The sequence below is a fragment of the Trichosurus vulpecula genome, chromosome 2 (genome assembly GCF_011100635.1).
Source record: "Trichosurus vulpecula isolate mTriVul1 chromosome 2, mTriVul1.pri, whole genome shotgun sequence".
NCBI classification, from domain to species: Eukaryota; Metazoa; Chordata; class Mammalia; order Diprotodontia; family Phalangeridae; genus Trichosurus; species Trichosurus vulpecula.
In genome coordinates this window covers 251,156,875-251,176,327 of record NC_050574.1, presented here as the reverse complement: position 1 = coordinate 251,176,327, position 19,453 = coordinate 251,156,875, and the positions used below count along the sequence as shown (strand labels likewise).

Here is a 19,453-nt window from a genome sequence, read left to right as displayed (position 1 = left end):
AAATCCAGCCTCAGACACTTACTGGTTATATGACCTTGCAAAAAGCCTGTCACTGTTTGCCTCAGTTTCCTCAACTGTAAAACATGGATTAAAACGGCACTTATCCTGCAGTATGGTTGTGAGACTCAAATGATACATCTGGAAAGTGCTCAATTAGCACAGTACTTGGCACAGAGAAGCTGATACATAAAGGTTTATTCCTTTCCCTTCCCCTTCCCCTTGCCCCCTCTGTATAGCCACACAGACCCCTCCTTTTCACTTGCTTTTCTCATCACACCCTTAACTTTGTGTTCCCACCCTCTACTTTTAGCTCATTAAGTTCTGCTGCCTAGGGCTAGTTTGTTTTCCATCTATTCTGTAAATACTTATACATATGCATGTCTCCCCTGAGAACACATACAGCTCCTTGAGAACAGGGCTTATCTCACTTTTCACTTCTTGTCTTTGTATCACCAGAGTCTAATCAGTCGGTCAGTCAATAACAGTTAAGTTCTTCCTATATTCCAGGTACTGAGCTAAGAGCTAGCAATGCGAAGAAAGGCAAAATCACGTCCCTGAGTCTGAGAAGGGAGCTCACAGTCTAACAGGGGAGAAAACATATAAACAACTGGGGGAATACAAGATATATATACAGAGTAGATGGAACATATACTTGGAGGAAAAGGCATCAGCTACTGGAAGGACTGGGGAAATCTTCCTATAGAAGACAGGATTTGAGAGGAGTCTGGAAGGAAGACAGGACTCAGGTGAGGTGGGAGATTATGCCAGGCATGGGGGATGGCCAAGACAAAGATTCAGGTGTGCTGTATGTGAAGAACTGTAAGAAGGCCAATCCAACTAGACTGTGCAGTGAAGGACGAGGAGTAAAGTGTAAGAAGACTGGAAATGTATGTTTTTTCTTTTAATATATTTTCATACATATTTTATTTTTATGTTTTAGGAAGAGAAAGTACATATGGGCCAAAATCTGTATTGGTGAGGCAAGTACCCAAGATCACTGTCTTTATAGCAGAAGTAATTAACCTAGGGTCCATGAACTTGGTATTTTTTATTTTATGATTTTCAAGACATTATTCTGAAAAGGGATCCATCGATACCAGGCTGCCACAGGGATCTAGGACACAAGAGAATCTTTGCTCCATTTGCACTGTGCCAGAGACCTTCCATGACAATGGTGAACACTTTGGGTATTTGTCTATTTCATGCCTAATTTCAAACTGATGATGAGAGGATGGCTGAACAATGTTCTCTCTGTCCTTGCATCTATCAAAGAATATTTGTACGATCTTAACATTTACATGGGACACACCACATTGGAACAGACCCTTTAAGGCTGCGTTTTTGTCTTATCCAGTCAAATGCTTTTTTGGAATCCACCAGTGATAAACACAGCTGTAGCTCATTATCTGCAACTTTTAGTCAGCTGTGTGACTGAAGTGGGTGATCATGGCCAAAGAATTCACCATGGAGTGGCTAATCTTCTGGTGGTAAGTCTCTCCATAATCTTGGTAGGCTGGTATTCAGACCACAGACAGAGGCCCTTGTAAGACTTTAAATCAGCAAATAACGTCCTACCTCTATTTCAATTTAAGTTCTGCTACTAGAAGTTTCTTCTACAGATTCACAAGTTGAGCATGTACACAACTCTCCCTGTGCCTCTTCAAGCAAACAGCACCCTCAGAGCTGGAGGGGAATGAACCCAGAGATCATCTAGTCTAGTCCAATGTGTATCTGGTTAAAAAAAAAAAGCCCTCTACATTAAATACTCCACCAAGTGGTCATCTATCTAGCCTTTGCTTACAGACCTCCATTATGAAAGAATGTACGAACTTATAAAATCCACTTTTGGATAGTTCTAATTATTAGGAAACATATCCTTACATCAAGCCTAAAGACACCTCCCTGCAACTTTCCTCCATTTCTCACAGTTCTGACATCTAGGACCAAGCAGAAAAAACATCAAGGGTCTTCTATGTGGATAGTCCTTCAAACACCTATAGGTAGCTATGGTGTCCCCCATCCCCGGCCTGCACAACCTGCGGCCCGCCAAAGGATTTCGGGTGGCCCAAGAAAAATATAGAGGATGTTTTTCTATCCTATCCTATCCTATGCCCAGTCTTTTCTTCTAGAGACTAATATTCCTAATTCCTTCAACTGATTCTCATGGGCCATGATCTTAAGGCCTTTTACCATCTTAACTGTCCTCTTCAGGGTATTGTCAGGTTTATCAAGGACTTTCCTAAATTGCTAACTGGCCAGGACAGAGCCCGGCAGAACGATCCCCTCCCAGTCTTACAGACTATGTGTGCATCTCTTAATGAATGCCAAGTCTGATTAGCTTCTTTCCCTACTTATCAAACTGTAGACACACTGAAAGAAGGGAATATGCATTTTTATACAGCATCTACTGTGCTAAAAAACGTGCAGCGGTTATGTCATCTGATCCTCACAACCACCCTGGGGGGTAGGTGCTATTGTTACACACATTTTACAGCTGGGGAAAATGAGGCACAGAGAAGTTAACTGGCTTGCCCTGGGTCACACAGCTCTATTAAGTGCCTGATGAGGGATTTGCACTCAGGTCTTTCTCACTCCAGGTCCAGTCTCTATCCACCGTACCACCTAGCTGCCCACACACTGAGCTTGCATTTCAACCACACTTCCAGACCTTTGTCAGATAAACTGCTGCTATCTAGCAGCACACCTCTACCCGCCCCTCAATTCATAACCGTGAAGTTGGTTATTAAAAAAAATTCAAATGTAATACTTTAGATTTATCTATTCCGACTTTAATTTCACTAGATCAAGTCTGAACTAATATTTTAGCCTAAGATCTTCTGAATTCTAACCCACTCCCACAGCTTTTTGTGACATATTTATACATTTGATAAGCAAACTACAGGGCCTTTCTCCCAAGTTATTGTTGAAAGTATTAAACAGGGCAAGAATATCTGCGAGGCACTCCATTAGAGATCTCCTTCTGGGATAACATCAAGTTATTAATGACTTCTCATTCAACTATTCCTGAATCTACCTAATTGTACTATAGTCCGGCCAGAAGAATATCATTAAAAACCATTATAACTCAAGTCGGAACTAACCAATATTCTTTATCCTCCCCCAAACCTGGAATCCTCTTATTTTACTGTTAATACTCTTTATCATTTATATGGTAGTCTTAATAAGACATAAAAAAAGTACAAATGGTCCGAACTTACGATTCTCTGAAGTGTGAACTCATAAATTTTCTTGCCAGCATTGGCCCGGAAGAATTTCCTGTATTCTCTACGTACCTTAAGAGAAAAGGTTAGGATGATTAAACAGATTAACTTCTGGAATTTGCTAATAAAAGGTAGCATTTTTCTACTCAAGAGAAAAATATTAGCAAAGTGTGAACTTATAGACATGCTTTCCAGAAGGAACCAAAATAATTCAAGCATACTAAAAAAGTGGTAATTAGGTTAAAAAGGGAGGGGGGAGGAGTTAGAAAAAATGTCAAGAGGCAATAAATACTTGATTTTTTCAAGAGTTTTGGTATTTTTTTTTAAGACCCTGATTAACTTTTTAAGAGTTCAGCATTTTAAAAATACTCTTAAAAATCAAGTGTATATATTTCAGAAAACAATACACACAATGGTGTTTTAATGTAACTATTCTCTAAAAAAATGAATGCTAGAAAACTACTTGGAATAGATTAAATAAGAATATTTAAATTCTAAGACATATACAAATGGCAAGATAATTACAACTCCAGTGAGCCGTATGGCCTCACCTAGAACCAAATTTTGACAAAAGTGAATATAAGTATTTTAAAATATACAAAAATACAGCACTTATAGCTATGCTATCATTACCTACTATAAGAGAAATTAAATTATTTAACCAAAAGGAAGAGATTTTCCTTCAAATATTCATCATCATATTGAAATGAATCCAAGAATCAACATTTAGATATTAAAATTTTGGCTTATTTAAGAACAATTAAAAGGAGAGATACCTTCCTTTATCTTTTTTAAAAATAAAACACAGTAAATTTTATAAGTCCAAAGTTTCATGCTCTAACCAAGAGCTAAATATACTTCTCTACATTTTACAATCACCTATCTTTTACTTTAGGTCCTAAGAGATTAATAGGGTAACAGAGTTACCGGATCAATAGAATTTTTTAATTTACACTCTCTAATCATTTTTGGCCACAAGAAAAACGGAATAAAACTGCCAAACTTTGAAATCTAAAGACTACTTATGAATAGCTCTTTTCACTATAGTACGGTTTGTACAAGTGGACAAGGCATATATGTTTAATTTAGCAAGAGGAGAACCCCATCATAACATAGCTCATTGGTACCTCATGTTATATAATACCATATGAAAACCATTATCCTTAAAACAGAAAAAAAGCCTGTAAAAGTTTATTAGAATCTGGTTAGCCTGCAAAATGAGAGTTAGATCTAAAATTTGATCCAATTTGTGAAATACAGTAAATTACTGACTTGTCCACTGTCACAAGATATAAAGGGGCTTCTAATATACTGTGAAATTATTTCCAAGTGGTACTAACTAAAGTAGCAAATCAATCCATAGAATAAAAATACTCCCCACTAAAGTAGCAAATCAATCCACAGAATAAAAATACTCCCCACAGGTTCTTTGTAAACTTACTCTGGATAAAATTCTTGAACTTGAATGGTTAGCTCATATCACTTAGATAACAATTATTTTAAAATGGGGAAAACCCATTTGATAGCTGTTATTTTTAATATTTCCATAATGCCAGGTGAAAAATGAATTAGACTACTCAGATGAAACAAACGAATCACATAATAGTGACTAGGAATGATTATACCTAACCAGCATCTCAGTTTAATGTGATTTCTTTCTTATTTTGAAAATCACTGATTACCCAGCAAGAAAATAAGCAAATTACAACATATAGATGAGAAAACAAATGAAAGGTTTAGTTAATTAATGAAAAACAAAATGATTGTATAGTTTATTTCCTGAGTATTCGAAAGGTAACATTTGTCAAAGATTTTCCTTTCCTTTCTTTTTTAGCTTAAGGACATAATGTATCTACAATGAGAACACTGGGTTATTTGTCAAGGCGTTTTGTCAATGCTCCTTAGTTAACTTCTCTATTTTTTAATTTCAGATATATTAATTGAAATAGTAATCTGTTAAAATCTTATGCATGGAACTAGTGATTAGAATCAGATTCTTCATAGTAGAGATTCAGAATTCCTACGGTTATTCAAATTCAAAAACTTGTGGATCTTACAAAGAGTGCTTAAGTCTTATTTTCATAATTAATTTCCTCTTCTTGAACTGGGCTAAAAGTAAATTGCAACATACTTCACTTTGCTGACAAGACGTAATTGTCAAATTATTGATAGAAAGATAAGAGGGAAAACAACCTATACCAGAGAGGGCAAAAATAGGTTGCTATGGCCAGCGGCTGTGTGCACCCACCTCACTCTAATGTACCTGGGGAGTCCTCAATGTGGGTATTCCCTCCACTGGTACAGAATGAAACCTATCCATGCCTTCTCAGCCAGCATCCTCCTGTCTATTTCCTTCTGGAATCCTCCCCAGGTGGAGTCTGCCCAGGATGCTGAGGGATTTTCCTAGAGCTTTTTAACACTGCTGAACATGAGTGGAGCATACTTACTCTTGCTCCACAATAATAATAACTAGCATTTATAGAGACAGCACTTTGAAGTTTCTAAAGGGTTCTGAAAATATGATTGCATTTGATCCTCCCAACAACCCTGGGAGGTAGGTATTATCATCATCCCCATTTTCCAGATAAGGAAATTGAGGCAGAGAAGTTAAGTGATGTGCCCAAGTCACACAGCTAGGAAGGATTGGAGGCCAAATTCGAACTCGAGTCTTCCTGATTCTAGGTCCTATGCCACCTGGTTGCCGACCTCATAACTAGCTCTTTTTACATTCATAAACCTCTGATAAATTTATTTATGACCTTTTTTAACATAAGATTTTTTGCTTGTATTTTGATATGGCCTAACCACACCTGCCATATATGTCTTCATGTCCTGATGGATGATAATTCTTCATTTTAAATTATTAAATTAATAAATTAATTAAATAATTAAATTATATGGAGACTGTGATGTGTCATGATTTGTGTTCGTGCAGAATTATTAGAATTACTGTTGTTAAAAAGAGAAGTCATTGGTTCTAGGAAATTTTTGATATCACTGAAAAGACTGCTATGGTTTCCTAAAGCTAATTCAGGTAATTCTTCTTTTTTTTTTCTCAAGTTCTGGGTCTAGCTTACTACCTAAGCCATATATACTGACCACAGGCATTCTTAATCTACTTGGTTTTGTCTCAATGGAAAGTTGGACCAAACTCTTCAGTGACGATGTATCTCCTTGAAGAGGTTCTGCAATGTTCCAGGGCTTAATTCAACTGGCATAATGACATCTGCAAAAATGATCATTTGGAATACCTCTGCATCTATAGGGAATTCCTCTTTTATTGATACTCGATGAAACTCTGCTAGGAGGGTGGTAAACGGTTCTGATAAGTATAGATTTATCTTCCTGTTTTAAACCTAATTTGACATTCATAATCAGAGGAACAAAGTTATTTCTGTAGTTACTAATTTCAACAAAGCTTGCACAATTCTGACACACAAGGAAGGAAAAATCCTTAAAAATGCCCCAGAGTGGATCATTTGGAAAGTTTTATGAAGTATAAAGCCATATTTAGTTTGTACACCATGATTCCAATGCCACAACACTTGCTCTAAAGCAAACACATTTTCTGAATTTAGTGTCCTGGTTTAACTTGAGTGGTCCATTAGCCAAGCCTCCAGGGTAAACACAGATTGCCTTTCTTTCATCTAAATGTAGAAATGTAGCGAAGCATGATTTGAATTACATATTGAACTTGCTCTCTGATGGATGTTTTAAGGAAAGCTGTGCTTTGGGGGATTCTCTTTCTATAAATCTTAAGGCATTAAAATCAGGCTGATCAAAGAAATACTATTAAAAGACATTGATTTAACTGAACTGATGTTTGAATTTTGATGAAATAAAAATGTCTCTAAAGATCATTCTACATGTGTCACTTAAAATAAGATTATCGAAATGTATGTTAAAATCAGAGAATTTTTAAATGGCTTATCTCCCCAAAAGAAAACAAAACAAATTAGGTAAGACTAGTCTAAAAGATAGTGCAGATCAACAGCAAGCACAAAAAAAACAGTTGTCGACGTTAGTAGGTGCCACGCTTTACTGAGTTCATCGTTGAGAGGAAGGAGTGGTTGAGAGAGTACCTTCAGTCCAAGCCAGTAAGCCCAAATGACAGCAACTGCATGCTTACGCCTAGCCTCCTCCTTCAAGCGTTTCAATTCCCTTCGAGCCTAAAAGGTTTAGATAGTGAATAAAAGAGACAGCCCAATGCGGATAGCACAATGTCCAGAAAAAAAAGGCACTCCCAAACAGAATAGCTGATTTATGAATGAAAGTTACAGAGTGATGGAAGAACAAGATATGACCATTTAAACCCAAAGGATCAGTGTGAAAATAGTGCAAAGGTCACTAGTGTTTTCAATGGAACAACTGTCTGCACAAGAGTCAACTTGGGGGACCTGAGGCCAAAGAATGGCGGCATTCTACCACTATTCCCTTTTTCTTTTTGTCTTCTACCTTCCCTCTTTTCTTTCCTTTCTTTTTTCCCCTTTATTTCTTTTTCCTTATTCTTTTGCATTCCTTGCACAACTACCCCTCAAAACACTGGGGACACTAGGACTAAAGAAGCCATAGATCTTGGGTTTTATTAATTAAAAAGTAAGATTTTTAAAAGGAAGCACTCTTAACAGTGACTGCAAGGGGGAAAATACAAATAGAGTCTGTTTCCCTGAAGATTGAACTTTAAAGTAAAGAAAAATTCTTTTCTATTAAAAATCTGAAGTGTTCTTTAGTCATTATAGCCAAGTACACAAAAGGAAACATACGAGTTAACTTCATACCTCAGTAAGTGTGAAATAAGAAAAAATTGAAGAAATTGCCCATTTTTACAGCTAACTATAAGCAATCAATTTAAAATTAAGATTCAAGTATTTATTCTGCCATAGAAATAAACAATGATGGACTGGTTAGGTGGAAGATGATGTTGGATATTTTTTCACGTTTCAATTTCATGTACTTCACTGAAATTGTACACAAAATAGAGAATTCTACTTCCCCCTTTTAGAAGTTCATGACATTTGTTTTAGCTTTTGAGACAGGTTTAACTATTAAATTGATTTATGTGTTTACGTATTTTTAACCATCAATAAGGTAGACCTAACCACGTACTTACACTATTAAGAATTATTTTCTTTTAAAATGAGTGGTTGACTTGTTTCTAACTGTGTACATCTCAAAAGAGGTATATATGCGTGGCTCAAGGAGAGAATCATGGAGTCCACTGAAGAATATAAGCCTCATGGACAAAAGCGTAACTAAATGAGTAGGGTTCCAATTACAGTTGGAATTTCAAGAAACATTTCCTTGATTGAGAAAATAGATGAGAATAACTTTGATTTAAATGAAGAAATATGAACTATTCGTTCTGAAGTTACTGGAATAACAGAACCTTGGACAATTTATTATAAAATTATTATAAAATTCTAAAACCAAACTAAGTAAACTGCATCGACTGGGCTGAGACACTATTGAAGGTTTTTGTTACTCTTGATATACGGAGCTCGGTCACTCCCTGTCTTCATTTTGACTTCCATTTATGTGATGTCTTTATCTATTAAGAATGGAAAATCCTTGAATGTAAGGGGCTGTCTTACTCACTTGTATGTGTGGACTCTGTGATTACACGAGCTGGTACACAGTATAGGCTTAATAAATGCTCTACTGATGTATACATAACACAATGGGTTGTGTGTAAATCTACTGTAGATAGCTTTGAGCTCTTCATGACTTTCCTCACTGAGTTTGCAGTGATAATAGTAATAATAACTGACATTTATATAGCATTTCGAAGTTTGTGTCAGATGTAGGCCCTGAATCAAGGTCTTCCTAAGTCCAATGCTCTTTTCATCATGTCAGGCTGCCTCAAGAGGGCCACACCAACAATCTTAGCTTTAAAAAGGAATCCAAATTTTAAGCAAAGAGACCTTTAGCTGTTTAAAGTAATAAAAATATCTAAAATATTGCTCCCTGGAGTATTTTCAGTGTTCACACAGCCTCCAACTCTAGTCTGGGGATTAGCAAGAGTATTTCAGGAGGACTTTGTTTCTGAAAACAAACAGCTGATGCTAAAATTCCAGGGATTCCTTGGGGGCCATAAGCCTAGTTCTGCACGGAAACAGCATTCTGTTAAAACTCAGATGATAATATTTTATATTTATAATGTTTCTTTCCCAATAGCTGGTAGTTGCCTCTGTAAGCCTGGTAAATAAATTTCACTCTTAAACTTCATTTAAAAGTTGTTTTTTTTTTTTTTTTAGCTTTTAGCATTTCCATTGTAAAAAGATTGCATGAGATACAATCCACGTTAAGAAAAATACCATAAAAAATAAATGGCTAGTAGCCAAGAGAAACATGCATGCTGCATTTTAGTTCAAACAATTTCAAAACCTATTCTTTTAAATATAAAACATTTTTTTAATCTACACTAGCAACTCATTAGTAAGTCATTAGTACTGTTTGTCTGGACATGCTTGAGTTTCCTACAAACACTATTGACATTAAAAGTCTTTTTGTGGCATCAAATGCATGCACCAATATTAGCCAACTTTAACATTAGTCATTAATCCTCTCTATATGCTACTGAATAGGTTTGGGGACCATCAGTCACACAGGGGAGTGATGGGATGTGTGCATGAAGTACCTTCAGTCCAAGCCAGTAAGCCCAAATAACAGCAATAGCATGTTTATTCCTAGCCTCCTCCTTCAGTCGTCTCAGTTCCCTTCGCGCCTGTGGTGTATTTGAAAAGGAGTTATAGAAAAGTTTAAGGCAGAAATGGTTACTGCTGGTTCTCAATGGAGAAAGAAAAAAAGAAAGAGAGACGAGTCAGTACAAAACAGTTAACTCGAAAGCATGTGCTGCTGTTCCACGCCCAAACTGCTGAAAAACAAGCAAGCAGCAAAAAGGGAAATCAATGCAAGTTTTGGGAGTGCGAGCCAGTGCCATATTTATCTGTTCCTCATTAGGGAGGGACCACAAATTCTGCTCCCCTGTCTCTCCCCAAATCACGGGCTTTGTAAGGCAGCATCTTGCCTACCTGTGTACCGTGCCAGAAAGCAGCGATGGTGGTGACAGCTTCCTGACAGCGTTTCTCATGTTTTAATTCTCGCAGAATCTTTCGAGCCTAGGGAGCATCCAAAAGAAAAAAGAAAAATGAAAAAGTAAAACAAAGACTGTCTCCCACCCCACTCAAAACTTAAACTGTTTGCCCCAGTTTCTTCAACGGCAAAGTGAGGATAATAATATCACCTATCTCCCAGGGTAGCTGTCAGTATGAAATGAGTTAATATTTGTAAAAAGTGCTTAGCACAGTGCCTGGCACCTAATAGGTACAACATAGATACTTCAAAAATAAAGATAATAATTTTAAAAATTTCAAGAGATGATCATTGCCATCCATTCTCTTTTAAAAGTCCCAAAACAGAGATGAGAGAAAATGCAACGCACCCCCACCTCCCTGCAGAGGTAGGGAGGGGATGATGGGTCCAGAAACACTGCATATACTGTCAAGATTCCACTGATGGGTTTACTTAGTTTTAAGTTGAACCACTTCCCTCCCTTTCTTTCATTCTTTGTGAAAAATGATGACTCTCTGGGTGGAGAAATATGTTTGGAAATTAAGATGATGGAAAAATGAAAGATATCAATAAAGCACTTTTAAAAATTAACTACCTTTTGAAAGTTTATTTTTTAAAAGAACTAATATCTATATTAATGTTAAGAAGTTATTTCATTGCCATTAGTTTTATATGAGTCAAAAAACGCAATGGCCAATTCCTCACAACAACTCTGGGAGGTAAGGAGTGCAAGTATTCTAATCCTATTTTACAGATGACTAAATGGAGGCTGGGAAGTGAAGTGATTTGTCTCTGGTCATTTAACCCATAAGTCCACACCCACATTCACACTCAGGTCTTCTATCTTCACGTCTCGCCTTCTTTTTAACATATCCCACTGCTTCTACTCCAGAGCAAACCGGCAGAACAGTCATAGATGACAAAACCAATACCTGAGAGAAGGATCTCAGACTACTCTATGGTAACACGATGGTTCTCAGAATGTGGGCTAAGGACCGCCAGTTGTCCTACAGGTCGTTAACAGTGTGATTCCATTTAGAAGTGATGTGTGAAATGTGACAATGTCTATATCTCCATTTCTGGCATGACCAACGCCTAGGGCATTTTATACAGACCCGAAACATCACCTACTCACTGGCATCTTAGAAAAAGCAATGCTCTTTTCCTGACAGGTCTGGGGCGTCCTGCTGGCTGTGATGATGGTAACTGAGAGCAGTGTCTCTGTCCTAGCTATACAACATGCAGACCAAAGGAATGTGACCATCACTTGAGCAGGGAAAGGAAGTTTTGACTAGCTCTGTCCTTACACATCAGACAAGCTGGGGTAAATAACCAGAACTTTTAGACAGATCATCTAAAGAAAGGAAGAATAACCACCATGAAAGGGATGTCTCCTTTGTTTGATGTCTCCTACTAAAATAAGCAAACAAAAAACTTGCTTGTGTAGCACAAAGAATAAAAGATTTGGCAGAGGTGGGGTAAAGGCATGACCTTCAACCAGAAAAGAGCTGAAAGCCAAGGCTGGGTTGATATGCGCAAAAAAAGGAGCTAGAACCACAGGGAGTGGGCCAAGGAAAGAAAAGTGGGTAAATGTGGCTATCAGGTGAGAAGAGAAGCTGTTGCTGGGACAAATAATGTCAGTCAATGGTGGTAGGAACCAGACTTAGGAATGACGGTAGGGAGGAACTATACGGTGTAGCCATTTATTTATTATCTGGACTCAGACTTCCACTTTAGCATTTACTATAATGTAGAGTATTTTGCTTTCAGGAAAATCAATCCCAGCAGTCCATTCCAAAGGCCAATCATGCCCACGGCTGGCCCAAGCCTTTGGCCCCTACAGAAATTCCACAACTTTGGAGAGAGCCTGCAGTGAACCTGAAGCGTAATCTCTGAGCCTGGGCCATTATCAGAAAGTTTTATCCAGGCCTGAGCCAGGGCAATTTGAGGCAAGGCAGTAGACAAGTAACAGTCTAGAGTGTCTTGGAACAAGGACGTAAGCCTTTGAACTAGCCTGGAATTAATCGGGACCCAGAACACATCACTCTATGATAGCTCAGGCATCCTTCAGCCTACACCAGGGCCAGAGAGTGAGGAGAGAAGAAGGGAAAAATATAGGTGTCCTATAGCCTGGCAGGATCAGAGGGCATGGCAATAAGGCCTTCTGAACCAGAGGTGTCAAAACACGCCTCAGGATGGCCAAAATCAGATTGAAATGTAATTGAGAAATACTTAACAAAATAAAAAATATAATGAAACATCAATAACATTACATTTTTAAACTGAGACAATATGGCACCGCTGCTGGGGACCGGAGCTTCCCAAGTACAGGCCTCTGGCCAAGCAATTTTTCAATCACCGACCTTACCGAACGAAGCCTTTCTCAGAGAACAAAAACAGTAAACCTGGCAATAGTGAAGCATGAGGTCACCCGCTTGGCCACCAACATGCATGACTGTACATCTGATTGATTAAGGGGGTAGATTTGAGAATAAGGAGACTTCCTCCTCCTCCTCAACCACCTCTAGGGCCTCATCGTTTGTAAAGAACGGGAAGATTACAAACCAGGAAATCACATTCCATCCAAACTTACCTTCCATCCTCGGATGAAAGACTGTACCACAATGGCAGAACTCTTTATCTGTTGATATTTCTTTTGTTGCTGCAGGTTTAAAAAAAAAAAGGTGTGAACACTTCTATTTACAGATCCATAAAATACACAAGCTTTAGGGCCGAACAAAGGCAAGTGTTGACTCTTGGGTAGGGGAGAAGATGAAAGGGAACTGGTTCCTCTGACTTCTAGATATGACTTCCCCCAACCTGTGCTGAGCAGGAGTGGTAGTAGGGCTACCAGGACTCATGTCCACAAAAAGGTATGCTTCCACGGTTAACACCAGACTTGAAGTCATATTGGTAGGCAGGCCAGAGGGTACCAACGATGCTAGGTCCAATGACCTTTTCTTTATCCTCACATCCTGATTTCTCTACTTGGCAGCATTTGACACCGTGGCTCTCCTGGATACTCTCTCCTTTGGTTTCCATAAGTGTGAGACACTGCTCTTTCCCGTTCTCCTTCTACCTGTCTGCTCTTTCTCAGTCTACCATGTTAATCACCAAGCATTTCCCACCCACGAGGCACAGGTGCCCCCAAAGCTCTGAATTGGATGCTTTTTTCTTCTCATTCTATACTCCCTCCCTCTCTCCTTCCCTCCCTCCCTTCGTGACAGAATCAGTTCTTACAGCTTCAATGGTCATCTACACATATGACTTCCACAGGTAATATCCATCCTTAATCTCTTCTCCACTCTGGTCCTCCATCACCATCTGCCTACCTGCTGGATAGCTTTGTCGCACAGACATCTCAAAACAGAATTCTTTGTCCTAAACCTGCCTATTTTCTATAGGAGATATCCAAATCTGCCACCTCAAAGTCATCTTTTGATTTTTTTCCTATCCCCCACCAGTATCATAGGCAATTTGTTCTCAAGAGTTACTAATTTTATATTCTCAGAATCTCTGTCACCCATCTCCTTCCCTTCACTCACATGATCTCAGATTGAGCTCTTACCACCTCTCACCTGAACTACTGAAATAGCTTAACCATTTCTCTCTGTTTTGAGTCTTCCCTATCCAATTCATTCCCACACAGCTACCAAATTATTAACCCTATAGCACAGATATGACCTCATCACACCACCACTCCAACCTTATTCAAAACTGTTCAGTGGTTCCTCATTAATTCTAAGATAATACACAAAGTTTAAGGTTTTCCATAATCTGGGTCCCATGTTCCATTACAAGTTTATTTTATATTGCTCTTCTTCACACAATTTACAAACGAAAGGTTCCTGAACCCTAATGAGCCTTTCATAGGCTGTCCTTCATGACAGCAATGTAGTTCCTCCTCACCTCCATTTCTTACAATCTATAGTTTCCCTTAGATCCAGGTACTTTGAATCCTTTCCTGATCTCTCCAGTTTTTGACGCTTCATCCTTTACTTAGCTGGTATTTGTTTATCTGTCTACACATGCTCCAATCTCTGCCCACCCTCAGAATGTAAGCACCTTAAGGACAAGGAATGTTAATGTTTTATCTTTGTATCTCTGGCACTCGGCACAGTACTAGACACAAAGTAAGTGCTTACTTAATAAACATTCTTTGACTTGATGCTTGACTAAATGTAAAAATGTACCAGGCAATATGTATTTGTGTATATATATGTGTATATATATTGAATAGAATATGTATGTATACACCTATATGAAAATATATAACACTCTCTGAATACATTTTGCAAAGAAATAGAGAAATTACTCAACACATAACTTTTGCTAACAAAATAACACTTTCTTATAATAGTTTTTTTTAAATGAAGAATGTATTTAAATCAGATGGTTTTCTACCAACAAAAGACAACATAAATGAGGGAGGGTTCTACTTTATGGTTGCCTCTCCCCTCCCTGACAGTCTCCAGCACAAAAATGAGGATACAATATTTTGCTCAATCCCTGTGAAATACTGAACACATCTGCCCTTCCAGTATACAGAGATTATCTACTTTCTCTAGCTCAACAAGGGTAAACGAGACACTTAGACTATTTCCCACAGATTCTACCTCCTCAGTATTCTCTTCCTTGAACTACTGAGAAAGCTTTAAAATTCTGTCATCTTTAAGGCATGCTATAAGACCAACTCTTTTTTTTTTTAAATCTCAAATGAATGAGCAAATCAGTGGGTATTTTTGGCTGTATGAAGACCACTCATTTACGTTTTAAAGTTTTTCTTAAGGAGCCATAGGACCTTATTTATGTACTGATGTTTATAAAAAATGAACTGAAATTTTATCCCATAAATTTGATTTATCAAATTGGTGAAAATAGTATCATCCCAATGGAACTAATAGCCACAGCAGAAGGAAAATATTTAATCTAATGACTGGAATAGACGAACAATGTGAGGTTTAGTTATCGAACCGTCATAAGCTCATAGAAAATTTAGTCTCCTTAGAGAATAGGCCATTCTTAGTACTTCTAAACCTAAAAACATCACTTGGACATCCAACCACTGCCTAAGCAATTAATAATACAACAGCCATAATATTATTGCGTGTCCTATTTTTCATCTCCAGTCATGATTTCAAAATAGGAAATAATATTATGGGCCTACGTAGATCTGACTCTACACTGTTATTATCTCAAATAAATACAAAGCACCACATTATAATTTTTAATCCAGTCAAGTGGAACTAGAATTCTCCCCAGTGGGAAATCCATTAGGGAAGGATCATCTAGTAATAATGAAGCCAAACAATCCATCTTTTAAGAAAATGCCATGAATGAATCAAGCATTAACTTGTCTACACGCATTCACATTTGAAGTTCTGCTGTGTTTGACTGCACTATATTAAATCAAACAAATACTCTGTCTTCAAAGGGCTGAAGATCAAGCAGATTTTCTTTTGCTGCCTAGGGTAAATCAATAAGTAGTTAAGTACTTCATTAATCCCACAAACTTCAAGATCATTTGTACTATACTAAAAGGCACTATGGGACTACGTCAGCAACATCTGTCATTGATTTAACATGGCCTTAGTGTTGAACATGTCTATTGACTAAAAATAAAAATGCTCCAAGGGAGATATATGCACTCTAATTTTCATTTTCCAACCCACCTGCTAAGGAATTAAAAAAAAAAAAAAAAAGATGAACAGGTACCTGAAATCTGATTAACTGTAATGACAGATCTTTAATCCATGAGAAAAGCAAATTACTGCAATTCTTCACCAGTTAGATAACCATACTTTTACACATATAATCAACACGATGAATTTTCTCAAGAACCAAAAGAAATAAAATCTTTCAGTCCAGGTTTGCAACCTGAGATAGCATGTGTGCAATGGTTTGCCAACCATAAAGCATTACATTATCACTATTTTTATTCATCCCAATGCACGAAAATGGAGTCTGCAACAGAGATTTTAAACCAGAATCATTAGGCCACCATCTACTGAAGGTTAAATGAACCAATGCAAGGTCAATGGTATTAGATTCCATTTTTGGTGTTGATTTCCCATGTCACGGTTTCATAAATTTAAGAGATAGGAAGAACATCAGGTAACATCTAGGACAACTCCCTCACTTTACAGATGATGAAAATGAGCACAGGTAAAAGTGAAGACGATTTATCATACAACAAGGAAGACCGCATGTTTAAAGAGTGCCAGCTCACCGAATATCTTCTGTACCAGGCAGCGATAACAATCTGACTTTTTTTCATTAACAAGAAATGTGTCCGGCACTTCCAACCTCGAAAAATTTTTTGAATGAGAGTGGCCAGGTCCTCAAGGCGCCGTTTTCTTAGGTCTTCTAACTTGAATAGCTGTTGAGTAGTGTATTAAAAAAAGAACTATTTAAACCCAGAATATCACATATGAAGGTAATTCTTAAGAAGCTAATATAATGACACAACATTCAGCTACATGAATGTTTAAATACCTCAATTTTACAATAAACTAGGGACTAGCTTATGCAAAAATTATGCTGGTAAATATAGAAAAAGTAAAACCTCTTTAATGTGGAATTTACCTGTTCTATGGCAATATATTGGGGATGAGCTGAAATTTATATTTGTACAATTTATAAAATTTAATGCATTGTACAGTGGTGGATTTAGAAATGGAGGACCTAAGTTCAAATCTCAGCTCTGCTACTTTGTGACCCTGAGAAAGTAATTTCCTCTATCTGGGCCTCATCTTTAAAAGTGAAGGAGTTGGACTGGGTCCTCTTTAAGGTGCTTTCCAGCTTGAAATCTTATGATCCCATGAATATTTTTATTAAGGACCTACTGTTTACAAATGTTGAGGAAAATAGAAAGCTAAAAAAGAATCTCAGCTCTATCACTTATAGCTTGTCTGTGACCAGAGACACGTCCCTTGGTCTTCTTTTATGCCTCAGTTTCCTCACCTGAAAATTGTGATAATAATACACAACCGTTGTGAACTAAGAGCTTTCTATATCTCAAAGCATTGTATACAAGTTCACAATTATTGCTACGCTAATTATATATCATTCTGATCAAACCATTAAGGTAGGCCCCCTAAGGATCTGGAATAGGCGATCCTTTGTTAGCCTCATTCCAGTTTCTGTATGACTTTTAAGTAATAAAACTCTATTGCAAAGTATTTCATAATTCTAACTCTCCATGAATAGACTGGCTTTTCTCTAGTGTTTTCTCTAAGTCACATGGCTGTGAGGCCGCCCAGTGATGGAGATGCTCCCAGGCACACTGAATCGCAGCTGAAATTTTCTTTGAAAAACACTGCTGGTTCGACATCGCTATTTACACAGTTGTTTTTGCTTTCCTTTCCTGATGTTCTACATATTCTAACTGGCCTATCAACTACCACTGGGTTGGCCCATGTGATCCTGGCTGGCCCCTGGGACTTCTCAGGAATTAAACAGGCAGTGTGCATATTTTCAAATAGAATGGAAAGCAATGATTGGCTGAGGTGCTTTACCAAGGTCATCTAGGAGCAGAAACCTGCAGCTATGTGAGAGACTCAGAGCCCCATATGAAGGTGAAGGTGACAGTATCATCAGGAAAGGAAAAACAACATTTTAAATAGTGACTGATGATGTGAACATTCTGATAAAATTCTACTAAATTTTATGGTACCATTCAACTAATAAATAAAATCAAAGCTATGCAGACTCTTCCATTTTCACTGGAAATATTCGTATTATGTATATTATTAAAAAAACTTTTAAAATGTGTTATAATCAACAGGTCGTGTAAAAATTTTCTGCTCAAAACAACAGAATATTTGTGTACCTATAAAAAAAATAGAAGAAACAATGCATTTCCTCCAATTAGCGTATTAGTAATATTCCAGGTAATGTTTTAGAGTTAGTCTTTCTTCATGAACCTGCCAACACACATCTATAAAACCTCCGAGAAGATGGTCTGGGTCACATACCGTTCTTGGATTCCGGATAAATATCTTTGATCTACCAAAGGAATATTCTTCCACAGGGAATTCTAATTCATTAAAAAGAACTTCCACACCAGCTCTAGAAAATAAAAAAAAAAAGAACGAGGCTTTTTCTCTCTCTCAGGTTTTAGCTACAAAAAATTCCTTTTCCAACACACTATACTGTCTTTTAGCATTTTGGTACCGAAAAAACAAAACAAGCAACAAACAAAACTTTCATGCTTAAATGTCTATTATTCTTATAAAAAACTTTCTTACAAGAAATTTCTAAAAACAATTCTATTACTTTTTTTTTTTTATAACTTGCAATGACATTTCTTCAGTGTAAGCAGCACTTCTTTCTACCAATACAAATGCTATACAACTTCAAATGCTACCTGGGCACCGAGGTACCCAAGGTCACATAGTCGGGACTTGAACATATGTTGTCTAAACTCCAAGGTCAACCCTACATCCACTATACCAAGACGCCTCTCTATTTATAAGGACTCAACTATATGAACAAGAACAAATGAATTACAATAGAAAATACGGCAAGCGAGCCAAAAAAAAATGATTTAAATCACTGCTCATGTGACCATGCATTATGTTATTTACTGAGTGCTAAGGGGAAAAAAAAATCTGTGTATCAACTTTATTTTTTTTTCATTTTTTGCTTTTTTAAAAAGGCCTTCTTTTAGTCCTTTCATTGTTATTTATTTTATTTCATTCCTCCCATGCTCTCCTCCCCCAATTTTCAAGGAGAAAGCCTATCAGAGACTTAATATCACAGATTAACTCAAATCCTCTTAATCCCTTGTATATACTATGTATTTAGGTTTATCATTGATTTTTAAATGGAAACCCAGACCTACAGTCAATTTCTTCTTGCATTTGGCCAGTAATAGCAATGCCCTGCATTCATGTACCCATATTTATGTACTATCCAGAGGTGGGTTTGCACAGAAGGGATTATGCAATGCAGAGAAGAGGACTGTCAAATATGTGCAAGGATTTATTCTGAGCCCCCTCAGTTAACCCACTGAAAATATTTTTAAAACATTCCCATCCCCTAGGGCATGAATGGGGAAACAAGGTGGTGGGAAACTCAGGATACAGACCCTACTTGGGCATAGTAAGTCCTAGGCATGACCTACACTATCTGCATAATGCTTACAATATTTTATTTCC

At 37.4% G+C, this 19,453-nt stretch overlaps 1 protein-coding gene across 7 annotated transcripts in view; it reads right to left on the bottom strand.

Annotated features, from left to right (window-relative positions):
• Positions 1-19,453, bottom strand: part of MYO1B (myosin IB) — a 227,811-nt gene that overhangs the window by 15,680 nt on the left and 192,678 nt on the right. For 2 of the 7 annotated variants that reach the window (XM_036745516.1, XM_036745515.1), the window contains exons 19-25: positions 18,269-18,362; positions 16,522-16,671; positions 12,886-12,954; positions 10,253-10,339; positions 9,859-9,945; positions 7,304-7,390; positions 3,219-3,293 (exon numbers count right to left, since the gene is read on the bottom strand). In XM_036745516.1, the coding sequence (XP_036601411.1) occupies positions 3,219-3,293; positions 7,304-7,390; positions 9,859-9,945; positions 10,253-10,339; positions 12,886-12,954; positions 16,522-16,671; positions 18,269-18,362 (649 nt within the window). The remainder of the gene's footprint in view (positions 1-3,218; positions 3,294-7,303; positions 7,391-9,858; positions 9,946-10,252; positions 10,340-12,885; positions 12,955-16,521; positions 16,672-18,268; positions 18,363-19,453) is intronic. The other 5 variants (XM_036745519.1, XM_036745517.1, XM_036745521.1 and 2 more) reach the window with 3 other exon arrangements.